This window comes from Stigmatopora argus, chromosome 2 (genome assembly GCF_051989625.1).
Source record: "Stigmatopora argus isolate UIUO_Sarg chromosome 2, RoL_Sarg_1.0, whole genome shotgun sequence".
Lineage (NCBI taxonomy): Eukaryota > Metazoa > Chordata > Actinopteri > Syngnathiformes > Syngnathidae > Stigmatopora > Stigmatopora argus.
In genome coordinates this window covers 21,078,624-21,104,100 of record NC_135388.1, presented here as the reverse complement: position 1 = coordinate 21,104,100, position 25,477 = coordinate 21,078,624, and the positions used below count along the sequence as shown (strand labels likewise).

At 40.5% G+C, this 25,477-nt stretch overlaps 1 protein-coding gene across 8 annotated transcripts in view; it reads left to right on the top strand.

The window, feature by feature from the left end:
* The window catches only part of herc1 (HECT and RLD domain containing E3 ubiquitin protein ligase family member 1), a 136,903-nt gene that overhangs the window by 41,804 nt on the left and 69,622 nt on the right, over positions 1 to 25,477 (top strand). For all 8 annotated transcript variants that reach the window (XM_077586910.1, XM_077586900.1, XM_077586865.1 and 5 more), the window contains exons 18-25: positions 2,427 to 2,651; positions 3,951 to 4,124; positions 8,419 to 8,533; positions 8,617 to 8,737; positions 9,455 to 9,626; positions 12,317 to 12,653; positions 21,422 to 21,542; positions 21,654 to 21,705. In XM_077586910.1, the coding sequence (XP_077443036.1) occupies positions 2,427 to 2,651; positions 3,951 to 4,124; positions 8,419 to 8,533; positions 8,617 to 8,737; positions 9,455 to 9,626; positions 12,317 to 12,653; positions 21,422 to 21,542; positions 21,654 to 21,705 (1,317 nt within the window). The remainder of the gene's footprint in view (positions 1 to 2,426; positions 2,652 to 3,950; positions 4,125 to 8,418; positions 8,534 to 8,616; positions 8,738 to 9,454; positions 9,627 to 12,316; positions 12,654 to 21,421; positions 21,543 to 21,653; positions 21,706 to 25,477) is intronic.

Below are 25,477 nucleotides of genomic sequence, written 5' to 3'. Positions count from 1 at the left end.
ACATAGAAAATCAATATATAGTAATGATAAATAAATAACCACTAAATAATCAATAAATAAGTAGTCCAAGTGAGGTCAGTAGTGTGGAGCGGGCTTGTTCCGTCTGAAGTCCAGGATGAGTTCCATGGTTTTGGAGACGTTTAGCGCCAAGTTGTTAAGAGCGCACCAGTCGCTGAGTCTATGGACTCAACAACAAACAAACATAGATATTCAATATATAGTAATGACAAATAAATCTATAAATTGTAATGGATAAATAAGTAGTCAACATAATAAATAAGTAGTAGAAGTAGTAGTAACAAGTCTTGATTAGGTCCTAGGTGCAGAACTCGAGTTCAGTATGGTGACAGCTCTTGGGAAGAAACTGTCCTTGAGTCTGTTTGTCTTGGCAGTTATGTCACAAGTGAGTATTATTTACGGGTCAGTCCAGAACAGGGATACCGCGGTCCAGGTAATGGTATCTTTTGAACTGTGCGCAGGTGCTAAGTCATGTTAGATATTAATTGTATAAAAGCCTCAGGAACTAGCAGAACATAGTATCAGGATTTATTAACTTGTTTTATTGGTGTGAAACAATCCTGATGTTTACCATGTACAATACACACAATCCATTACACACATGTAGATTAATTTCAAGCAGACCCATTTCCAGACGTTAATCTAAGGGTGCTTATTGAATCCCTGGGAAGGCACAATAATTATCTCCCGCCTTGTCTATATTTTGAATTCGATTTTCCTGATAATTTCTGGGTTTGTTTGGTGGCGTGCGGAATCTCTCTGCCAGCACGTACAAACAATAAAGAACAGCCCAATTTAAACAAACACAATTCTGGTTGCGCTCTTTTTGGCTACGTTGACCCATGAGACACCCAACTTTCTGGTGAGGATGTTGTAAGGCATACATTTGTAGCAATGTGTAATGGCAGATAAATTGTGTTGCTATGTTTTGGGTGTTTGCAATCTATTGCAATATTAAAAAATACAATTTTTCACTAGATGACTTAAATGTCTTTTTTTCGATTTTGGTTCACTCACCATGACCACATTTCATTCATATAAACACTTTAACCCAGGCCAAAGGCTAGGGCAGGGGGGGAAACTATTCCACAAAGGGCCGCAATGGGTGTGTGTAGTTTTTCGTTCCAACCTATAAGAGTAAACCTTTCCACCAATCTGGTATTTTACAAGTGCAATCAGTGGATTGTAGTCAGGTGCTTCTTGTTTCAGCAGAAACCTCATTGGTTAAACTGTGTTGGATCAGTTGCAACAAAAACCTCATTGGTTAAACGGTCTGTGTTGGATCGGTTGCATCAAAACCCGGCACCTACAGCAGCCCTCGAATTTTGCCCGGTTTGCCCACCCCTGGGCTGGGAGGTGGTCGATATAGCAAAAAACTTTTTCTTCGCCAGAATAAAATTATGCCTATGAGCATGAATGATTGTATTGGCTGGCATCAAAACAGAAACTGCGTGTGACGAAATTGATGGTGCTTCTCCATAAGCTACGTTTAATCGGCAAAAGACCTAAATAAGTGTAAGTTACGGACTTGTAATTTGTCATTCCGCTGTTGTGGATACAGGTCGCTTACCTCTCGATTACCGCACACTGTCTGACACTTACCTTACTGTCTGCCACTTACCTTCCTTCAAGTCAGCTAGCAGGAGGCAGATCACCAACCAACCATCTATTCATATGCCGCAGAAGGGAATGTGTGGTATGTTAGCGCGAGTTTAGATGTCTGATGGATGTGGGGAAAAAACTGTCCTTAAGCCTATTTGTCCGAGCTTTGTGGTTTTGGTTTTGGGGTAATATTAGGAGATTGAAATAATATATATAATTCTGGACAACTCAGCAGCAGTCCAAGGCTTATTGTGTTTATGTCGTTTATTAAAGAGTGGTTGGACACAAGGATGTGACGGCTGAAACCCTTTCTTGAGGAACTGGCCACCAATGGTTGCTTAGCCCACAGAACTAGACTGAGAAACCATTTACATTTTAAATGCCTTTGCAATTGTTTTTATTTGATGCGCTGACAAAATTACGGCATTGTGTTTTCAATATTAAACCTTTCCGCAGTAATGGAGTTTTTGGAGAATTAATTGGGTTTTTTATTTAATTGTCACTTATAACCAACAATATTCATTAAGTTGGTATGTTTCACTTTTTGAATGAAATTACAGAAGTACAGAAATAACTCAAGATATTCAAAAAAATTTTTACCAGCTTGTACTTGTTTAAAACCAACTGAGGAAAAAAGGCAAACATTGCCAGGTTTCAATCTGGCAATCCCATGTCCTCACTGAAACACTTCTGGTTGAGCATTGGATTGCAAAGCTGTCTTTGCACACGCAAACATCATCTCCACCTCTGTAAGCATCAATGGAAAGACATTTTGGTGGATTTAAACAGTATATTTTCCTTCTCAGGTATGTCAGACTTTCCGGAACCAGCGTCAGGAATTTCTCTTCCTCACCCAGCGTTGTCCTGGGTGTGGCTTGTTGATTTGGAAAGGACAGTAGCCTTGCTGGTTGGTCGTTGTCTTGGTGGGATGCTGCAGGGCACTCCCGCCTCTTTGGAGGAGCATGATACTGGTTACTGGCTCAAAACCCCACTTTTCAGCAATGGCTTGGAGATGGATGTCCCACAGCTGGGTAAAGAGCAATGTTCCCTCTAATTTTTCGTTGGTCTGGGCAGAAAGACAACCTCCCTGAGCGCACTGAGTACCAGTGTGAGCGACATCATCGGTACTCGGATGATTCTTCTAAAGACGTTTCGCCGACGGACGTTTGACAGACGGGCAGGTCGCCGAAAGGACGTTCCGCCGAACGGAGGTTTCGCCGAAACGGGATTCACGCGCTCGCCCAGCCCCCGGATCGTGTACAGATCGTGTGTGTACAAGTTTTTCAACCTCGGCTCGCGTGCCATATACGGCCCGTTAGGATTTTTAATCCGGCCCGCCGCCGGCGTTGTCCAAATTATAGTAAAAATCAATGTTAGTCTACCATCAATGGCAGCCCGGGAATAAGCACTCTTGGGCGGGCATGGCAGCCCGGGAATAAGCACTCTTGGGCGGGCATGCCAGCCCGGGAATAAGCACTCTTGAATGGGCAGATGTAGCAGAACCGAGCCGTAAAATGACAGCAATCGGGTCAAATCCATCCTAAAACAGCTTTTAATGATTAAATACAAATACTGGAGCTCTTTGGACATTAGAACCGAGTCCAGGGAAGTGAATTCCTCGGTAAAATGTCGCGATGATGTCGCTCGCAATGGAGGCAAAAAAACGTCTATATATAAATACTAGTATTTGTATTTAATCATTAAACTAACAAATACTAGTATTTGTATTTAATCATTAAACTAACAAATACTAGTATTTGTATTTAATCATTAAACTAACAAATACTAGTATTTGTATTTAATCATTAAACTAACAAATACTAGTATTTGTATTTAATCATTAAACGCTGTTTGAACGAACATTCATTCGGCGACCTGACCTGATTTTTCCTGTCAAACGTCCGTCGGCAAAACGTCTTTAGGCGAATCATCCGGTCATGACATCATCATTGCTCGCTATGGGCACACCAGTATCACACCTGCCACAAGCAGGTGCATGTCAATGTTCCCTCTAATTTTTCATGTAAAACATGCTGTAAAACACGAAAAACATAAGAGTGGACAGAGCTACTGCCACTGGCTGCCGCTTAAACGGCGCCATCATGGGGAAAGGGGTAAAAAAAAAAAAAAAAAAACATTTTGCGCGCCATATGATTGCTGCTCCGCAGAGAAGACGAGAGTAGTGCGCAATTGCGCACGCGCGCAGCTTAGAGGGAACATTGGTAAAGAGACATTTACATTAAGCTTCCTGACTTTCATATAAACTCGATTTTTACTTGCATATGCAAGTCATGGTGGTGTGTATTAAAATACTTCATTTGCCCTCCTAGATAATTCTATCAGCTCGTTGTTGGAAGCTGCACTGTCGGATAACGAAGAACAGAAGCCTTTTGACTGCACATTGCATCCTAATTTAAGTGTCCTGGTGGATTTGGCTTTAGGGTCTTCCAAAGAACCTGCCAACAGCCTCTGGATCAGCATGCAAGACTATGCCATCAGTAAAGGTCTGTCTTGGATTACTCACTTGCCCAAACTAATCAGTTATGTAATTTTCAGAGAAAAAATATTTTTTCCCACAGTCATTTACACATTATTTGGTCTGTTTAGACCAGGGGTCGGGAACCTTTTTGACTAAGAGAGCCATGAAAGCAAAAAAAAATGAAAATTTATTTCAGTGAGAGCCATATAATATTTTTAAAAGTGAATTCAACTAAATGTCAGTATAATAAGCCTCTGAATGTATTCTTTTAAATAATGTTGTTATAACACTCGCCATTAATGCGACTTCTGGTGCTGCATGGATTTGCTGATGTCTTTGTAGTTGGGTTGGTACTTGGTGAGGTTAAGCTTCATGCAAGCGTTGAGGCTTTCATCCGTTAAACGTGATCGTATGTTGGACTTGATGTTTTTAAGATGTGAGAATGACTGCTCACATGCATACGTAGATCCAAACATGGTCAATACAGCAATACTCACACGCTGCAGTGTGTGGTATGTGACAGGAAGCGCGTTCCAAGTTTTGAGAATCAGCTGGTCTTTGGGTTGGAGTTTTTTCATTTCTGTCCACATGTGCTTGCTCGGCAACTCCGCTTTATGTCGTGTGATTCTTTCCAAATCTTCATTCAGTGACTTGAACTTATTCACCCACATGTCTGAGGCCTTCAGGTCAGCCACTTCTGCTTCAAAATCTCTGACGGAGACACCAGGGATGTAATTCAGGTTGGCTGAACACTCGTTTGGATGGGTGATGAACTTAAAAAGACTAGTGTGCTTACGAAATTCTCCAAAGCATGCTTTGAAGTACTGTAGGAGACTGGATGTGCAGCCAGCTAGCTGGTGGAGATCAAGGTTTTGAATGGGCTCACTTGCTGTGCATGCATCTTTAAATTGGCTCAGTTTTTCAAAATGTAGTAAACGACCTGTTTCAAGATCCGTGATGAAAAGCTCCAGCTTGTTTTCAAAAGCAAATACAGCTTGTTGAAGGGATAACACTGTATTTCCAACGCCTTGCATTTTCACGTTGAGTTGGTTCAGATGTTCAGTCAGATCTACGAGATAGTAAAACTTGAGGACCCACTCGGTGTCGGCTAGCTCAGGATGCCCGGCGCCTTTCATTTCAAGGAAAGTCCGGATTTCATTCAGGCAAGCCGCACAACGGCTAAGCACCTTCCCTCTTGACAACCAACGCACATAGCTGTGCAAAAGCAGACCAGGATAGTTATTTTCAACTTCATCCAGCAGTGTTTTAAACTGGCGATCATTTAAGGCTCGGGCAACAATAAAGTTGATCACACGAATGACCAGCGACATCACTTCGCCAAACTGTCTGTCACACATCTGAGCACAAAGTGCCTCCTGGTGTATAATGCAATGGAAACTTAGGATGGGTCTATTTTCATGTTCACGGAGAAGCGCCACAAATCCTTTGTTTTTCCCCCACTATACACGGAGCACCATCAGTACACACTGAGAGAAGTTTATCTATAGGTAGACTTTTTTCTTGAGCAAACTCCATGAAAGACTTGAATAAATCCTCACCTTTTGTGGACCCTTTTAATGGCAGAACAGCAAGACTTTCTTCGCGCAGTGTGTCACCAACAGCATATCTTGCAATCACGCTGAACTGCGACAAATGGCTCACGTCTGTTGACTCATCCAAAGCCAGAGAAAAGAACCAGCAAAGCTAGCCGAATTATAGTCACCTTGCCGCGTCCATGCGCGGAGTTGCTGCTGGCTAGCTTGCACCCTGCTCAGAAGCTCTTGGCACGCTTTCTTTCGGGTATCTCCCGCAGGGTATTTTGATGCAAAGGTGGCGTGGCGCGTGTCGAAGTGCCACTGTACATTTGACCGTTTTAACCATGTAATTTTGTCATTGCAAATTAGACACACCGCCGAACCCGCTCTCTCCACAAAGGCGAATTCTTCGGTCCATTCAGCCTGAAATGTACGATACTCGTCGTCTTTTTTTCTTTTCGCCATCTTCTTCGTCGAAGGGTTAATTTTGAGCTAATGACCGAGACTGATTCAAAGGGCGGAGTTTACCTGTTTTACCCAGCAACGGCAAACGTAGGCCAGTATCATCCAATTAAAATAATTGACAATTGCTCCTGCAGCCCTGAACAGGACATGCGCAGTGAACAATCGATGGATGGATTAAAAGTGAGAATATTTTGTTTTGTCTGCGAGCCATATGCAATCATCAAAAGAGCCATATATGGCTCGCGAGCCATAGGTTCCCGACCCCTGGTTTAGACCGTTATTAAGTCAGTGAAAGGAAATTGACTGACTATAGCCTTTGAACATTGTGTTTAGGATTTGTCATGTGTAACTTTGAGGGTTTACCGTATTTATACGAGTATAAAAAAAATGAAGTTAAGTTTATTACACGAATCCCGGTGAAACCCTGCCCTCTGCCGGTGAAAAAGTCTCCTCCGCAGCCGTTATGTCTAATGGGAGATGTAGAACCTGTCTTTGTCCGCCAGATGGCGAAAATCTACCTTCTTTTACAAAAGCCAGCCCTCTCCAAATAGCCTTGACAAGTTTATAGGATAACATGGTTGTAAAAATAAAAAAAGTTGCTCCCGGGAAACGAGTTATACTCGAATAAATACGGTATATGTTATTTTAAGATTATGCCAGTGGTTCTTAACCTGGGTTCGATCGAACCATAGGGGTTCGGTGGAGCCTCTGGCACGGAGGTCAAGACACATTGACTCATCATGTCTATTCACGAAAACATGTCCCGCCTGACCATCACTGGTTGCACATGATCACGTGACATTGTTTGCCCAATCAGTGCTGCGAGGAATTTCTATATCTTGAATTTGAAGAAAACAAATCACATGTTATTTCAAACAAGGAGTGGGGCCCAGCTAAGCTGGTCCCACCTGCCTGTTTAGAACCAAAAGACAGTTGTTGCGCTATTAAAAAAAAAAGGAAAACTGACGGTCAATTTCAAAAGAAAGGATGACGAATTTGACCTATTTAAGCAATGTTAGGGTGTTATTTTTGTTAAAACATTGTAAACCAAAGTGAAAATATGATGAAAATAAAAACTAAATAGCGGTGCTGTCGCGTAGTTCATGCAACTACTTTCAAGCGGAAATGACTAAGCGGAAGCACGGCAGTGTGCACTGAAGAAGGTATGGATTTTTCAAATCTGCAGAGTGTAATGCTTAAAACTACCACAAGAGAGCAGCAAGTTAACATATTTCTGGTCAGGGATACTCATCGATAATCCTTGCAAATCAATTCAATCACTCGTCTAGGATCCGACAGCCGTTTCTGGCCAAATTTCAACTCTACTTTGCACGGTTTGTACAAATGTAGTGTTAGAATGTTAACATAAAACATCCACCCATCCTTAAATCACGCTTTATCTATTCTATGCTCCCGAAACACTATTTTTTTTCCTGTTGTGACGGGAAGACTCAGCGAGACACGATGGTACTGGCCGCGCTGACCCGATATAGTTGTAAGGTAGGACGCCATTCCACGTCATTTACAAATGTCATTTTTGGAAGAACTTCCGCCAGTGAGTTTTCAGGTGTACACACCCACACATCCATCCATAAATCACGCTTTATAAGGATTATAGAATAGATAATGCGTGATTTATGGATGGGTGGATGTTTTACAACTCCCGTCACAACAGAAAAAAAGTGTTTCAGGGAGCACCTGGAAACTTGCTGGCGGAAATTCTTCCGAAAATGACGTTTGTAAATGACGTCCTACCTTACGACCAATCAGCCACGCGGTGCTTTTAGGGCACATCATGTAAAAATATGTGAATGCGCATATGAAACTGGTGGAGTTCGGTGAATGTGCATACGAAACTGGTGGGGTTCGGTAGCTCCAACAAGGTTAAGAACCACTGGATTACGCCTTTGCATCAAAGCTGAGGCCAATTGAATTAGTCATTCTCCAAAATGTATAGTGCCTTGTGAAAATATTCGGCCCCTTTGAACTTTTCAACCTTTTGCCACATTTCAGGCTTCAAACAAAGATATCTCCCTCCCCCTCCCCGTCCCCCCCTCATCCCCCTCTATCCTATACATTTCGTTGTACTTCACGATTGTCTCACTTGTTGATTCTTGACGAAAGAAAATAATTTTATATTTTTGTTTGAAGCCTGAAATGTGGTTAACGGTTGAAAAGTTCAAAGTGGCTGAATATTTCCACAAGCCACTGTACTGCTAAATGTTTGAAAGAAAATTGAACCCTGTGATGGATGAGTGTGTTAATAAAAATGAAAAGATATCGTTTAGAGTGTTGACTCTGTTGTACATTATTTTGCAGATTGGGACAATGCATCTCTTAGCAACGAGTCTTTATTAGACACTGTATCCAGGTTTGTGTTAGCAGCTTTATTGAAACACACTGGGTTGCTCAAACAAGCACATGGAGATGGAAGGTAATTTATAAAGTTAATGTTTTGAATAAGTGCTCAAATAAAATAAAGGTATTATGAATTGAAAAATTGTGTCTTTTCATTAGAGACCAGCCGTCCAAGTCTTTGGTTGAGGTCTATCGCAGTGTTTTTATGGTACGGGATCGCCTCATTGCATGTAAGAATATGGATTTCATTCAGACGCGATCTTCATCCCGGGAAAGGAGGGTGAGTTTCCATTGTACAAGCTAAGTTAATGTACTCTCTATTCTCTACTCCCTGCTCATGAAATACCCTAAGGCACTAAAACAGCTCTGTTTGGAACACCTTCCAACATCATCAGCATGTTCCTGGCTTCCTTTGATGTTCACTAAAGGAAAACATGTTGTCTTACAAAATATTACTGAGCTTGCATGCGCGTTATGTGAATTGTTCAGAAAATCAATCCGGATGGGATTTTAATGATGAAATTCCCACATCACATGATTAGTTTTAAAAAGTCCAATTTGCATGAGCCCCTTTTATGATGGTTGCATTACGTCATGGCGTTGTTACCTTGCAGTTTCGTGCATGTCGACTTTTTATGCGCATATGAGCCATACCCTCGATTCAGTTATAATTATTTTGTCTGACAAATGCGAGTAAATACGATATATGTGAATTGTTCAGAAAATCAATCCAGATGGGATTTTAATGATGAAATTACCACATCACATGATTAATTTTAAAAAGTCCAATTTGCATGAGCCCCTTTTAAGATGGTTGCATCCCCTGCGCAATCATCTTTACATGGTACTTCAGGGCGATGGAATGCAACTATGGATATTTGTGTCGATTTTATGATGTGTTAAGGTTCAGTTTAATTGGGGGTGATTTTTCTGCCTGTGGGAAAATTGACTTTTTTCATTGGTATAAAAAAAACGTTCCACTGGTCTTTCTGGTAAGATTTCAGACAATCAGGACTCTCTAGACATGGATCCACAAGAACATTCATTCACCCGCACCATTGATGAGGAGGCTGAATTGGAAGAAAGGGCAGACGTTGAGAGAGAAGAGGGCAATCAGGCGCAAGATGATGATGATGAAGACCAGGAACATGAACTCATGACAGCTGGAAGTTAGTAAATCAGACATTTGTAATATTATTAAATGTATAACAATTTCAGATATCGTAATACCGAGATGGGCTGCCCGGTGGCGCGTATGGGTAGCGCGTCGGCCTCACAGCTCTGGGGTCCTGGGTTCAAATCCAGGTCACGTCCACCTGTATGGAGTTTGCATGTTCTCCCGGGGCCTGCGTGGGTTTCCTCCGGGTACTCTGGTTTCCTCCCACATTCCAAAAACATGAATTTAGGTCATACTGATTAGGCAACCCATCTACATTGGAGAAATTTTTAGACTTAAGTGCACCCTATGTGAGTAAATATTTGCCGCGTTGGATTTGTACGTTTTTTATCGCTCAGTAAGGGAAATTGCAATCATTAATAAGGGGAGCAATTGGCTGAGGTTGACTGGTATGGACACTTGTATGCCAACTTATTACAATATCTTATTTCAAATGCTTCATTTTCTTTGAAATTACAGTAATTGTTTACACCCTACTAAGGGTTTAAATTTACATTTTAATTGTTGTTGTGTATTGTGTTTATTTTGTTTTTTTCTCTAAGAGTACCCTATAATTATATGATGATACCCTAACATGGAATAAGTCCTTTTAATTTTATTAAATTCTTGGTTGACCATAACATTCTTTCCAGTTACACAATTCCCATCCGTTCAACCTCGTAACCAAACACATTCAGCCATTTGTCCGAAACAGCAAACCATCAACCCACCCCATCCACCAACCCAAAAGACAATTCTTTGGTGTGCGATTCTCAGCATCATTGAAGTGTGCGATTTAAGGCACACCGCACTCTAAGGCGCACCCTCAATGAATGACACATTTTAAAAAAATCCATAAATAAGGCGCACCAGATTGTAAGGTGCACCGCTCCGCATTACACTGGTCTACCGCACCGCATTATACGGGTGTACAGTAGAGGCTGGGGTTACGTTATGAATCCACTAGATGGTGCTGCGCTAAAGGGAATGTCAACAAAACAGTCAGATAGGTCAGCCAAACTTTATTAATAAATTACAAATCAGCTTTCTGACAACTCCATTCACTCCCAACATGAATAAACAACAGTTTTTCTTATTTTCTCCGAGGTTAAAGTATTACTATTTTCGTGACACAGCAATAGCATTATAACTAATGTTGAACAGGTGGGCGAATGCGGCATCCAACACGCACGTCTCCGTCTCACCAAAGTCGTCATTAATCGAGTCAGTAATTTCTGCCTTCCTGAAAGCTCGGGCCACAGTTGAGACTTCCACTGGGAATGACGGCGAACATAGAATTAATGTGCTAGAGTAAATCGGAATACAAGCTCGGTCCCGGAACACATTAAGCTCATATCTCAAGGTATTACTGTACCTTTTTTAATCACTGGGTGCCACTGAAATTGAAGGACGAATTAGATCTGTTTTAAACATAAACTGTTTTACATTGAACACACAGTAACTTTGGCATATTACCACAAAATTGAAACTAAGGAAAATTATCAACAACTTACCCCCAGTTCTCATGGGTGAAACATGATCATTTATTGAAAGCCATCCCATTTTAAATGGATTGGGTATGCATTGCTATCAATGAGTTAATGGATGGTAAACGGTAAATGGACTTGTACTTGTATAGCACCTTTTCACCTAAACGGTACTCACCTCCTGATGAGACACCATCAAGTGCAATGTGGGATTCCTTATCTTGCTCATAGATACTCAGACGAGATCCCCAGGGTGGGGAATTGAAACCGCGGCATCTGTGTTAGGGAACAACTACTCTACCACTGAGCTGCACTGCACCACGTTAGAGTTGATTAGAGTATAAATGTGATCTGCGTGTGGTGGGGACACACTACGGTCACCGTAAAATATAGACATCACAAACTCATTCTGCAATGTTTCAGCCACACAACTTTGCAAGCTGTTAGAAACTTAAGAGAGACAGAATAACTTTTTCATTACTATTATCTCAGTGACTTTAACCCCAGAAACAGAAGAGCCTCAGATCCGCCAGTCTCTTCCTTCATATAGAAAGATGGGGAAGTGAATTGAGGTCTTCAAAGTATATAGCCCGTTGACTCACAACAACAATTTGAGTTGAGCTCAGCAAAGCCTCGTCCCCACAGATTGTTGCCAGTACACTGCTTTCACACATGAAACCCATCTAGGGGACCAAAACATTTTCAAAGCAATCCAGAAGTTGTCGTCCATGGCCTGACTGAACTCCTCGCTCGGCCAGTTTTTGTATCATCACCATCAAAGGTGTGTTTCACTGAGCCAGCCAGCAAAGGTTAGCCGGTCCTCAGTCAAATTGTTTTCAAAAAACTTAAAGCCCCCCTTCATCTTGATGGCATCCTTTTCCACAGCTCCTCAACAAATCACTCAGTATTTCGACTATGAGAGGTTCATGTAAATCACCTTATGGGCATAGTTTGTGTGCTGCTTCTTATTGACCTCACAACGTTAATTTTAGCATATATACACTACTGGCTATGTAGTTGCTGTTATGGCTATTCAAATTCCTACATATGTTGCATTAGAGGAACCACCTTACTGTAGGATCACACCTTTTAGACCAAAATATCTATGCCTTTCAATCTACTGAAAAAAAAAAACATGAGTGAACTCAATATTCTTGATGCCTGCTGCTTTTCCTCTAACCGTATTATATGTTTTTTATGTGCTTTTTTCACACAGAAATCTTTCAGTGTTTCCTCTCAGCAAGAGAGATAGCACGTAGTCGGGACAGAGAGAGGGCTGCTAGCATAGGCCTTGGCTCCAGCTTGGTTTCCAGGAGTGGTGGAACCAATGGAGGTGCAGAAGAGGATACCAACCTGTCTCAAGATCGAAGATGGGGTAGTGCGATTCTCCCTGAAGGCCAGGACTTGTACACAGCAGCCTGTAACTCAGTGATCCACCGCTGTTCCCTGCTAATTCTGGGGGTTAGCCCTGTCTTGGGTGAATCGACTAAACAAAACCAAGAGGATGGACAAAGTGCTTCTGGAACACAAGACTGTCTTGGCTTCATGACCAGGTTTGAAATCTTGTAGAAAACAGGGAAAATAACAATTATGAAAGCAGCTTGCCACTTAGTGAGCCTTTTTGCTTCCATTAATAACGAGCAATTAGGTTTTTGGATTACATGGGTAATAAAAACTATATCCTAATGAAAATAGACTGCCAGGCCCAAAATAAGTTACCATCAGAAAAAAGGGCGTACACTCCAATGTTTAATTGGACCGCGTTTAGATTTGATTGTGGCATACATTCACTGTGGCCTTGTTTTGATTATATATATGTATGTGTATGTATGTGTGTGTGTGTGTGTACGTGTACGTACGTACATACGTACACACTCATACATACAGTTGTGGTCAAAAGTTTACATACACTTTTGAAGAACATAATGTCATGGCCCTCCTGAGTTTTCCGTTATTTCTACAACTCTGATTTTTCTCTGATAGTGATTGGAACAGATACTTCTTTGTCACAAAACATTCATGAAGTTTGGTTCTTTTATGACTTTATTATGGGTTAACAGAAAAAGTGATCAAATCTGCTGGGTCAAAAATATACATACAGCAACACGAATTAGCAATTTTGGTGACTAAGAAAGTTGTGTCAGTGAAATGAGCTTCATAGCATGGCCTCTTAACTGCTTGAGTGATTATGAGTGACTACAGCTGGTGACTTCTCTGAGGCCATTTAAATAGGGCTCATTGGATGCAAACGCCCACAAACGCTACAATGGGAAAGTCAAAGGAGCTCAGCATGGATCTGAAAAAGCAAATCCTTGACTTGAACAAGTCAGGAAAGTCACTTGGTGCCATTTCAAAGCAGCTGCAGGTCCCAAGAGCAACAGTGCAAACAATTAATTGTAAGTATAAAGTGCATGGCACTCTTTTGTCACTGCCACTATCAGGAAGAAAACGCAAGCTATCACCTGCTGCTGAGAGAAAATTGGCCAGGAGGGTGAAGATTCAACCGAGAATCACCAAAAAGCAGATCTGCCAAGAATTAGAAGCTGCTGGAACACAGGTGTCAGTGTCCACAGTCGAGCGTGTTTTGCATCTCCATGGACTGAGAGGCTGCCGTGCAAGAAGGAAGCCCTTGCTCCAAAAGCGGCACCTTAAGGCCAATGTTGCCTCTAATCTGCGCACGTGCGCAATTGCGCACTAGTCTCGTTTTCTCCGCACAGCAGCAATCATATGGCGTGCAGTAAATAAAATCCCCCCCCTTTTTTTACCCCTCTCCCTATGATGGCGCCGTTTACGCGGCAGCCAGTGCCAGTAGCTCTGTCCACTCATGTTTTTCGTGTTTTACAGCCCTTCTATCAAGCGGTGAAATCGGTTGAGAACTGTCTAAATCTACTGTGTGTGGTTGTGTGCGTGCGTGCGTGTCTGTGGGTCTAGTATGTGTGATCGTTTGTCTTCAACCTACACAATGGACTATAAATGGAAATTAGCCCTTTTGGAGCAAGGGCTTCCTACAATACATAAAATTACATAAATGTTCATTAACATGAATATAAATATGTTCATTAATATGTGCTATCCCTTATTAAATAAATCAAAGCAAAATTATGGAAAAATATTGCATATAAGTGGAAACTTGACTATCTCAAGTGACACGTTCAGCAGAAAAGTCATTTGAACGAGAATGATAAGTGAGAAGGACAGATGTGTAAAATAAGGTAAAATTTGAGTCTGATTTGTGCATATTCTAATGGAGTTTATGAAGATGTTTTATTCATAGATATTTTTTCATTCATTTTCTGAACCGCTTTAGCCACTTTATCACCCGCGGGGGGTGCTGGAGCCTATCCCTGCTGACTTTGGGCCAGGGGCGGGGGACACCCTGTATCGGTGCCCAGCCGATCGCAGGGCACAAGGAGATGGACAGCCATGCACACTCAGACCCATACCTAGGGGCAATTTTGGAGTGTCCAATCAGCCTACAATGCATCTTTTTGGGATGTGGGAGGAAAACGGAGTACTCAGAGAAAACACACGCAGGCCCAGGGAGAACGTGCAAATTCAACACAGGTGTACCGACCTGGATTTGAACCCAGCACCCCAGAGCTGTGAGGCCGACGTGCGAACCACTCATCCGCCGGGCCGCCCATTCATAGATATTAATCATTACATTTTATTATTACTAAATCATTTATGTGTAGTAGACATGCACCTGCTTATGGCAGGTGTGATACTGGTGTGTGCCCATAGCGAGCAATGATGATGTTGCTCACACTGGTATTCAGTGAGGTTGTCTTTCTGCCCAGACAAACAAAAAATTAGAGGGAACATTGCTTAAGGCTCGACTGAAGTTTGCTGCTGATCACATGGACAAAGATAAGACCTTCTGGAGGAAAGTTCTGTGGTCACACGAAACAAAAATCGAGCTGTTTGGCCACAATGCCCAGTAATATGTTTGGAGGAGAAAAGGTTAGCCCTTTAACCCCAAGTACACCATGCCTACCGTCAAGCACGGTGGTGGTAGGGTTAGGGTTAAAAAACCTTACAAACACCGTACGACTCGTACGGTGTTTGTAAGGTTTTTGGGGGGTTTGTAAGGGGAATCATAATCATTTATAAGGGCAGTTATCGGCAGAGGTTGACAGGTATGTAGTATTATGCTGTGGTGGCTGTTTTGCTGCCAATGGAACTGGTGCTTTTCAGAGAGTAAATGGGATAATGAAGAAGGAGGATTACCTTCAAATTATTCAAGATAACCTAAAGTCATCAGCCTGAAGTTTGGGTCTTGGGCGCAGTTGGATGTTCCAACAGGACAATGACCCCAAACACACATCAAAAGTGGTAATGGAATGGCTAAATCAGGTTAGAATTGAGGTTTTAGAATGGCCTTCCCAAAGTCCTGACTTAAACCCCATTGAGAACTTGTGGACAATGCTGAAGAAACAAGTCCATATCAGAAAGCCATCAAATTTAATTGAACTGCACCAATTCGGTCAAGAGGAGTGGTCAAAGATTCAACCAGAAGCTTGCCAGAAGCTTGTGGATGCTACCAAAACCACCTAATTGAAGTGAAAATGGCCAAGGGACATGTTATCAAATATTAGCGCTGCTGTATGTATATTTTTGACCCAGCAGATTTGATCACTTTTTTCTGTCCACCCAATAAAGTCATAAAAGAACCAAACTTCATAAATATTTTTTGTGATAAAGAAGTATCTGTTCCAATCACTCTGTCAGAGAAAAATCAGAGTTGTAGAAATAACTGGAAACTCAAGAGAGCCACGACATTATGTTCTTCACAAGTGTATGTAAACTTTTGACCACAACTGTACATACATAAATACATACATGCATACATACATATACATACACACATACACACACATACATACACATACACACACACACATATATACACACACATATACACACATATACACATATACATATACACATATACACATATAAATATATATATACATATATATATACACATACATATATACCGTATTTTCACGACTATTCGGCGCATCGTATTTTACGCCGCAGTGTCAGTAACGAGTGCTATTTCTGTATTTTAGACACACAAAGCACGCACCGTTTTTTTAGACGCATATATATTATATATTATATATGGATGAACATCGAAACGCAATAGCGCTGGCTACCGGAAGTAGCCTATTTCCGGGTTCCGGTGCGCAGTGACTGCTGGGAAATATAGTTCTTGCACGCCACACCCACACGCTAAAAACACGTTTTTAAAAAGGCAACGGAAGCAAAACTGAGTTCGGTTGTACTTTATTTAGACATTTTACAACTTACTCACGTCATCATCACCCACAAATCCATCAAAGTCCTCATTTTCTGTGTCCGAATTAAACAATTGCCCAAATGAGTCTTCCAAAACGCCGGGTCCCGCGGTTGTAGTTCTTAAGCCTCCGGGAATGACGGAAAGCTCCGAGTTGTTATTATATATATATATATATATATATATATATATATATATATATATATATATATATATATATATATATATATATATATACCGTAATTACTCGAATATAACACGCAGATTTTTGCTATATAATTAATTCCAATAGTTGGGGGTGCGTGTTATAATCAATAACTAATTATTATTATTATTATTATTATTATTATTATTTTTTGTGTGTCTTGTTACATGGCCCTTAGCCTGGTGCTTTTTCTTGCCAAATAAATTGAATTGAAATTGAATTGAATAAAATAAATTACAAATTTTCGATCGAAAAAAGCATTGTCAAACTCACTTTGACGCACGGATTTTACGTCATCTCGTAGAGCCGACGCACGGATTTTACGTCATCTCGTGAAGCAGACGCACGGATTTTACGTCATCTCGTAAAGCCGAGACCACCACTGCCCCCCTCTAGCCTCGTACCCGTCTCAGTTCACCCTCTCTCAGTTCAGTGTTATAATCAATAACTAAAATAAATTACAAATTTTCGATCGAAAAAAGCATTGTCAAACTCACTTTGACGCACGGATTTTACGTCATCTCGTAAAGCCAATCGGATGATGTGTTGTGGGAGGAAGAGGAAGTGGATGAAGGAAGCGTGGACGTTGATAGGATTCTCAACGAAGAGATGTATGAGAGGACAGACAAAGAGAGAGAGGAACTCTTCATTTGAAGGATTCTAATGAATAAATTTGTTTGAACAAAACAATCGTGAAACGAAGAAAAAAAGGTAAGATTTCTGATTTTCGTCAGCGGGAAATTTTAGGTGCGCACTATATTTGAGTACTGCGTTTTTCCAGATTTTTTTGGCCCAAAATTACCTGCGTGTTATTTTCGAGTGCGCGTTATATTCGGGTAATTACGGTGTATATATATATATATATATATATATATATATATATATATATATATATATATATATATATATATATATATATATATATATATATATATATATATATATATATATATATATATATATATATATATATATATATATATATATATATATATATATATATCCCCCCCAGTGCAGAATGGTGTACGGCAGGGGTCCCCAAACTTTTTCCTGTGAGGGCCACATAACTTTTCCCTTCTCTGATGGGGGGCCGGTGTCAGTTTGTAACAGAAAAAGTGTGACGATCGTAGGGGAGCTTAAAAAATTTATTGTTTTCCAGAAAGCCACACATAACCAAATAACCCTTTCCAGGTTCTTTACAGGAAAAAAAGTCAGGAAACAAATAATAACACTATTAATGAAATAAATAATAACTAAATAACCCTCTCCGAGTTCTTCACAGAAAAAAACAGGAAATATACAACACTATTTATGAAATAAATAATAACTAAATAACTCTCTCTGGGTTCTTCATAGAAAAAAAGCCATGGGACATTAACTTTCTCTTGTGCCATGCACAATCTTAACAGATAAAAGTTCAGCTCAGTTGTCAGAGCAGAATCTCTCTCACGTCAACACTTTGCAGCACAGTGCTTGCTGGTGAATTAGGCAGTGGACTCGTAGCGGGGCGGTGAGACCCCTTTTTTCCAACTCCCGGTTCATGCGTCCCATTAGACCGCGAGTTTCGCCCACCATGCTAGGAGCCCTGTCAGTCGTGATGCTAGCTAGCTTTGACCAGTCCAGGTCCAACTTCTCCATGGTTTGGCACACTTTGTCAAAAATATCCTCTCCCGTTGTAGTCCCTTTGAGACTTTGGAGGGCTGCCGGATCCTCGCATATCTCAAAGTTTGCGCTAACTCCACAAATAAAAATGAGCAGTTGCGCTGTCTTGCACGTCCGTGCTTTCATCCAGTGCTAATGAAAAAAAGTCAAATTCTTTCGTCTTCTGCTGCAGCTGGGCATATACATTACTCCCGATTTCTTCAACGCGTCTGGTCATTGTACTCGCCGACAGACTTACGGCATTAAATGCATCTTTCTTCTCGGGACACCTCCTGCGCGACAGCATCCATACATTTCTTAACAAACTCTGTCAATGAAAGGCTTACCGCTGCTTGCTATCAGTTTAGCAACTCGAAAGCTGGCCCGAACGGATGCCTGGTTCAGCTGAGCTTGGCGTACAAATGTATTCTGCTGAGATAGTGGTTCACTTTTTCGCTTTGAGTTTGTCTGCTCGTATTTGGCCTTGCAAGCTATCGTACTTGTCTTTGTGACGGGATTCATAGTGTCGGCGAAGATTGTATTCTTTGAATACCGCCACCGTCTCTTGACAGATGAGACAAACAGCCTTTTCTTTGCATTGAACAAAAAAATAATCGTTTGTCCACTCCAGGTTAAATACCCTGCATTCTTAATCAATTTTTCTCTTACCTAACTTTTTTGCCATTATTCCGTTCTCTCTTTGACAGGGCGGGGCCTAGGAATTTTTTTTTGGGGGGGGGGGGGGGAATCTGGATTTTTTTTTTTTCCAAATAGGAAATAAATCCGATAGCATCTCTGGTATTGTTCAGAGGGCCGGCCCAAATGTGCTGACGGGCTGCATCCGGCCCGCGGGCCGTAGTTTGGTGACCCCTGGCGTAGTTAGTTGTGTATAGTTGTGTGTGTGTGTGTGTGTATATATATATATATATATATATATATATATATATATATATACATATATATATATATATACATATATATATATATATATATATATATATATATACGCACGCACGCACACACGCACATACATACATACATATACAGACGCTCCCCTACTTACGAACATTCAACTTACGAACAACGGTACATACGAACATGTCTGCAAATTGCGTTTAAGTACAAAAATGTTCGCAAGTCCAATTTTGTATTTCGCGCCTTTTTTGGAGTAGTACTTCTTTCCGCCGCTAATACCGACGCCTGGCGCTGTGAGAGCTCAGCTCACCCAGCATCTACCTTCTTCTTCGTTGCAATGCGGAAGTGCGTGAATGTATCTCCAGTGTGCAAAGAACCTTTTTCATTTGTATCATTAAATATCTCATGCATCCAATATTGAATATGGTTGGTAAAAAGCTAAAGGCTTCTATTCAGGGAGTTGCAAGGAAGAGGCAAGCCATTTCATTTGAAACGAGTGGCAATAATAACGAAGCTTGATGCGCGTGAGAGTGGTGAGCGTTTCACGGGCATTGAATCGTTCGACCTTCAGTACCATTTATAAACAGAAAGATCGAGCAGCAGGACCCAAATATTGAACGTTGCACAAAGTTTGCAAATCAATTGAATGATGCCATACAGTGCTACCGCATCATTTATGATGAAAAAAAGAAGAAAACTGTGCAATCGTCATTAGGTCGCTTCTTTTGGCCAGTTTCTAATACATAAATCTCTCTCTCTCTACAGTACTGTACATATTCTCTCCATTTTATTAAATGTTTTTTTTCAGTACAAACCAATGCGTGTTACTTATACAAGCCTTAAACATACAAATGCACTTATATAAACCTTCAATATACTTATATTGGCCTTAAACATAAATTCTAATACAAAATATAGCACTGAATCAACTTACAAACAAATTCAACTTATGAACAATCGCTCGGAACCAATTGCGTTCGTAAGTAGGGTAGCGTCTGTACATACATAGTTCACAGTCTAGCTTTGAATGCTCTGTTGACGCCAACATTTAGCGGCAGGATTTCTTTTGTAAATACAGCCGAAATGACGGCCAGCACCAAATTAGTGTGGTCACCGTCATACTAACTGTATTGAAGAACTGGGTGTATTAAGAACTCTATATCCCAGCAGTCACTGCGCAGTACTTTATCTACGGCAGGGGTAGGGAACCTATGGCTCGGGAGCCACATGTGGCTCTTTCGATGGGTGCATCTGGCTCTTCGCTAACCTGTGAGCTAAAATATGGAACCCGCTGGTGACAGAACTGAGATACTACGTCCAGTGCTGCTTTAGTCTTCTTTTTTTGCATTAGACTCTGCTAGAATTGCTAGTTGATTAGCAACTGCATAAGAATGTTGTCAAAAGTATTCTTTTTTTTCCACTTTAAAAGTGGTGAAATTACTAAAATAAAAGACACCCATTTACATGTATTTTGACTTTTAAATTCGGAGTATGGCTCTCAAGGAATAACATTAGAAAATATGAATTGCTTATGGCTCACTTCGTCAAAAAGGTTCCCGACCCCCGAAATGACGGCCAGCACCAAATTAGTGTGGTCGCCGTCATACTAACTGTATTGAAGAACTGGGTGTATTAAGAACTCTATATCCCAGCAGTCACTGCGCAGTACTTTACCTACGGGAAAATAGTAGAGTCGGGGGCTGCTTTCCGTAGTTGTCCTATTGACTGATTTATTTTATTTTATCGTGATAACAATTTTAGTATTGGTCCATATATAAAGCGCACTGCATTATACGGCGCCCTGTCTATTTTGGAGAAAATTTTAGACTTATGTGCGCCTTATAGTCGTGAAAATACGGTACATATAAATATACACACATATATATATATATATACCCATTTTTTTGTCTCATTTCATGTTTTTCAAAGAGAATACAAATTTGAAAAACATGAAACGAGGCAAAAAAACAGTATATACAATCATTGACATCTCCTTCCAACTTCATTGGATGTGGGGATGTATGTAACGATCCAAAAACACGTTACTGACTTGAAAGATTGTGGGTTCTTTAAAGAAATCAAACTAAGAAGAATGCCTAAAAAACGAGAGCTCAAATGATGTTATGTAGACATTGGCTTTATGAGTCTCACTTGTCTAAAATTTTAATGTGGCATCAACATAAAGTACAGATACATTTTACATGGCACTGCTGTTTTGTTTAAAATGCCAAATGGTTTTGTGTTTTTTGTGTTTGCAGGAGTGAGAGTCTGAGTGCAGAGAACCGCTCAGTGCAAAGAAGTCCTAGCTATAGGTTGATTAAATCAAGGAGCGAATCCGATCTCTCCCAGCCTGAGTCTGACGAGGAGGGTTACAATCTGGTACTCATGTCTATAATTATAAAACAAAGAGATGGCACGTGTTAACATATAATCTCTTGTGCAAGTGCATTTTAAAATATCATTACAGATTAGGATTGACCTTTTTTTCAGAGCGGATGGAGAAATGTTGACCAGGACTTGGCATTCTCCCATAAAAAAAGAGGTAAAAATAAATGATTATATATCTTACTGAAAAGCTTACTGCTGTGCTGTCGTCTCTTGCTGACAACCTGACCATTTTGCCCTGAGTTACCCGTCATAGATATTATTCCGCCAAAAAAGTCAGCATCCAAATTGTTTTTTAGGTGTTGAGTAAGGATCACTTTATCCCCGCTGCTTGCTTAACTTTGCTAGTTCGCATCAGAACAATTAATGCAAAACGAGAAGGATCAAAATGTAAAAATGCGACATGACTCAGTTTCTAAAGAAAACTAATGTTGCGCTGTATATCGTATATTACGCTTGTCTTTTTGTATTTCGATTCCTGCATAAATTGTTAATTTCCTTCTTTTGGGGGAGTTGAGCCCCAAGCAGAAGAGGAGCTCCAACCACGTAAACATTAGCATGTTTCTTTCTCTAATTACCTTGACTTACCACCAACCATTTTTTGTGTGGTTTTATTTTGGACTGCTTCGCGCTGGTAGTAGAGGCGTCATCTCCCAACCTTAAGGTTTTGACTATAATATAGTATTTTTACTATTTCAAAATGTACTTGGGCAATGTGACATTAATGAATGATGAGACAACAATGAGGTGCCTTGTATAGTGTTGTAAAGTATTTATCCCTTTCTTTATTTGTTTCTTTTTAAGTCTTAATCTCACACTAAGGTTTCACTTCTGTTAACCAATTTTAATATGCAGAGAAAACCCAGGAGAATATAAAATGCAATTCGCAATGATATATTTATTTACCAAGGGGGAAAAAATTACAAATCCATTTGGTTCATTGTGAACAGGTAATGCCCCCCGTTGTTAAATAACAAATAATGGTTAATAACCACAGTTTTGGCAAAAGCAAGTTTAATTTCACTAGCCACACTAAAATCTGATAGCCACCACTTTTGTTGAATCAATAAATCTCTTAAATAGAATCTGTCAGACAAAGTGCAACAGGTTACAACATCCCAAGATCAAACGCATTATTTCACGATCCAGAGAAATAGCAGAACAAATGAGAAAAAAAACTTGCATCAGTTTGGAAAAGACTACCAAGCCATTTCCAAAGCTGTGGGGCTCGAGCAAATCACAGTCAGTCATTATCTAAAAATGGAGAAACTTGGCAACCATAGCAAACTTCCAAAGAGTGATCAACCAACAGAGAGTAGTCAACAGTGCAATAGTGACTTATCCAGTAGATTAAAAAAGAACCTAGAAAAACATCCAAAAAGCTGCATCCTTTGCTGGCTTCAGTGAATGGCAGTGTTCACGACTCCATAATAACAAAAGCATTGGTAAAAAAAAATGGCAAGCATCGATGAGTCTCCAGTACAAAAAACACTCCTTCCACCCTCCAAAAAACCAGGCTTCTCGGACACCTGCAAAGAACAAATGACGTACATCTGTCATAAAAATGGCACATTTTCGCTCTTTGATAAAAAGAACATGAGCCCTACAGTAAGGCAGGGTCGTGGCAGTCCGAGCGAGTGGGGTCAAAGTATTAATAGCCTCATTTGTACAACTGTTACCACAAATTGAAAAATAATATGAAATATTAAAACTGCCAGTGCGACTGTAATATATCCCTACCTCCCTAGTAGTGCCCTGCAAGTTTCCGACCGAAAGCAATATTATTAACTCCCATGTCCAATATTCATAATGGTATTTGATCACGAAAGTGTATAGTTGTGATCTTCAGATTGAACCCTTATTTAGCTTTAACAAAATAGCATAGCTACCATATTAAGATAGCATTTGCAACATAAAAAGCAAACACATTTTGCGACTTAGCTGAGTCCTCAAGTGCCTAAATTCCCTTCTCTCTGCTTGTTTCTTGCCTTTGACCCTGTGGGCAAATAGCTGTAACAAAACTACACTGCAAGGCTATGCAATGTACAGTGCCATGAAAAAGTATTTGCCCCCTTCCTGATTTCTGTGTTCTTTCATATTTATCACACATATTTCACACCATCAAATCAATTTTCGTATTACACAGAGACAACCCAAAAAATAATTTTCTAAATGATGATTTTATTTACCAAGGCACAAAAAATACAAACGTGCCCGCCCCTCTGTGAAAAAAAAATTGCCCACTTTGTTAAATCAGAAAATAACTGACTAATCACAAATGAACAAAAGCTGAGTTCAATTTCACAGGCCACACCCACACTGATTACCACCACATGTTGATTTACGAAAACACTTAAATAGAATGTGTCGGACAAAGTGAAGTAGGCTATGAGATCAAAGCATCATGCCACGCACAATCCAATGAAATTCAAGAAGAAATGCAAAAAAAGTGATGGACATCTATTAGTCTAGAAAAGATTACAAAGCCATTTTCAAGGCTTTGGGGCTCTAGCGAACCACTGCCAGAGCCATTATCCAGAAATGGAGCGGACTGGGAACAGTGGTAAACCTTCCCTGGAGTGGTCGACCGGCTAAATTTACTTCAACTGTGCGACTAAGACTCATCCAGGAGGTCAGAAAAACAACCTAGAAAAACTCAGAAAGAACTGCAAGCCTTGTTGCCCTCAGCTAAGGTCAATGTTGATGACTGAAGAAAAACACTGGCCAAAGCTGGCATCCATGGCAGAGTTCTAAGGCGAAAACCATTGCTGTCCAAAAAGAATACAAAGGCTCGTCAAGGAGGTCACAAAAACAACCTGGAAAAACACAAAGAACTGCAAGCCTTGTTGCCCTCAGTTAAGGTCAATGTTGATGACTGAAGAAAAACACTGGCCAAAGCTGGCATCCATGGCAGAGTGCTAAGGCGAAAACCATTGCTGTCCAAAAAGAATATAAAAGCTCGTTTTACCTTTGCCAAAAAACATGATGATCCTCCACACTTTTGAAAGAACATTCTGTGGACTGATGACTCAAAAGTTGAACTTATTGGAAGGTATGCGGCCCGTTAAATTTGGCGAAAAAAATTGCACAGCATTCCATCAAAAGAACACTATACCAACAGTGAAGCATGGTGGTAGCAGTGTGATGGTGTCGGCCTGTTTTGCTACCTCAGGACCAGGACGACGTGCTGTCATTGATGGAAGAATAAATTCTGCTGTCTACCAGCAAATTTCGAAGGAGAACGCCTGGCCCTTAGTTCGTGCACTCAAACTCCAGCGCTCTTGGAGCATGCAGCATGACAACGATCCAAAGCACACCAGAAGGTTCACGTCTGAATGGTTAAAAAGTTAAGATTTTGGAGTGGGCAAATCAAAGTCCCAATTTAAATCCTATTGCAATGCTGTGGTGTGATCTAAAATGCGCTATTCATGCTAGAAAACCCTCTAATATTGCAGAATTGAAACAATTCTGCACATAAGATTGGGCCAAAATTCCTCCAAAGCGTTGTGAAACACTCATCACAAATTATCGTAAATGCTTGATTTCAGTTATTGCTTGCACAATCCTTTATTAGGTTCAGGGAGCAATTACTTTTTCACAGAGGGCCAGACAAGTTTGTAATTTGTTCTGCCTTGGTAAATAAAATCATCATTTAGAAACTGCATTTTCTATTTCCTTGGGATTGTCTCTGTGTCACACTAACATTGGTTTGATGATCTCAAACCTTTCTGTGTGATAAATATGCAAAAAACAGAAATCAAAAAGGTGGCAAATACTTTTTCACGGCACTGTATACTAGCTGTCTTGTGGAAAAACCACAAGTAAAATGTAATATTCTGCCTCCTGCACTGTATTCCGGATAGTAGTGATTTATGCAGAAGGCATTGAAAACTGTAAAATGCTGAAATTTTGCAATTGCGGATACCAGG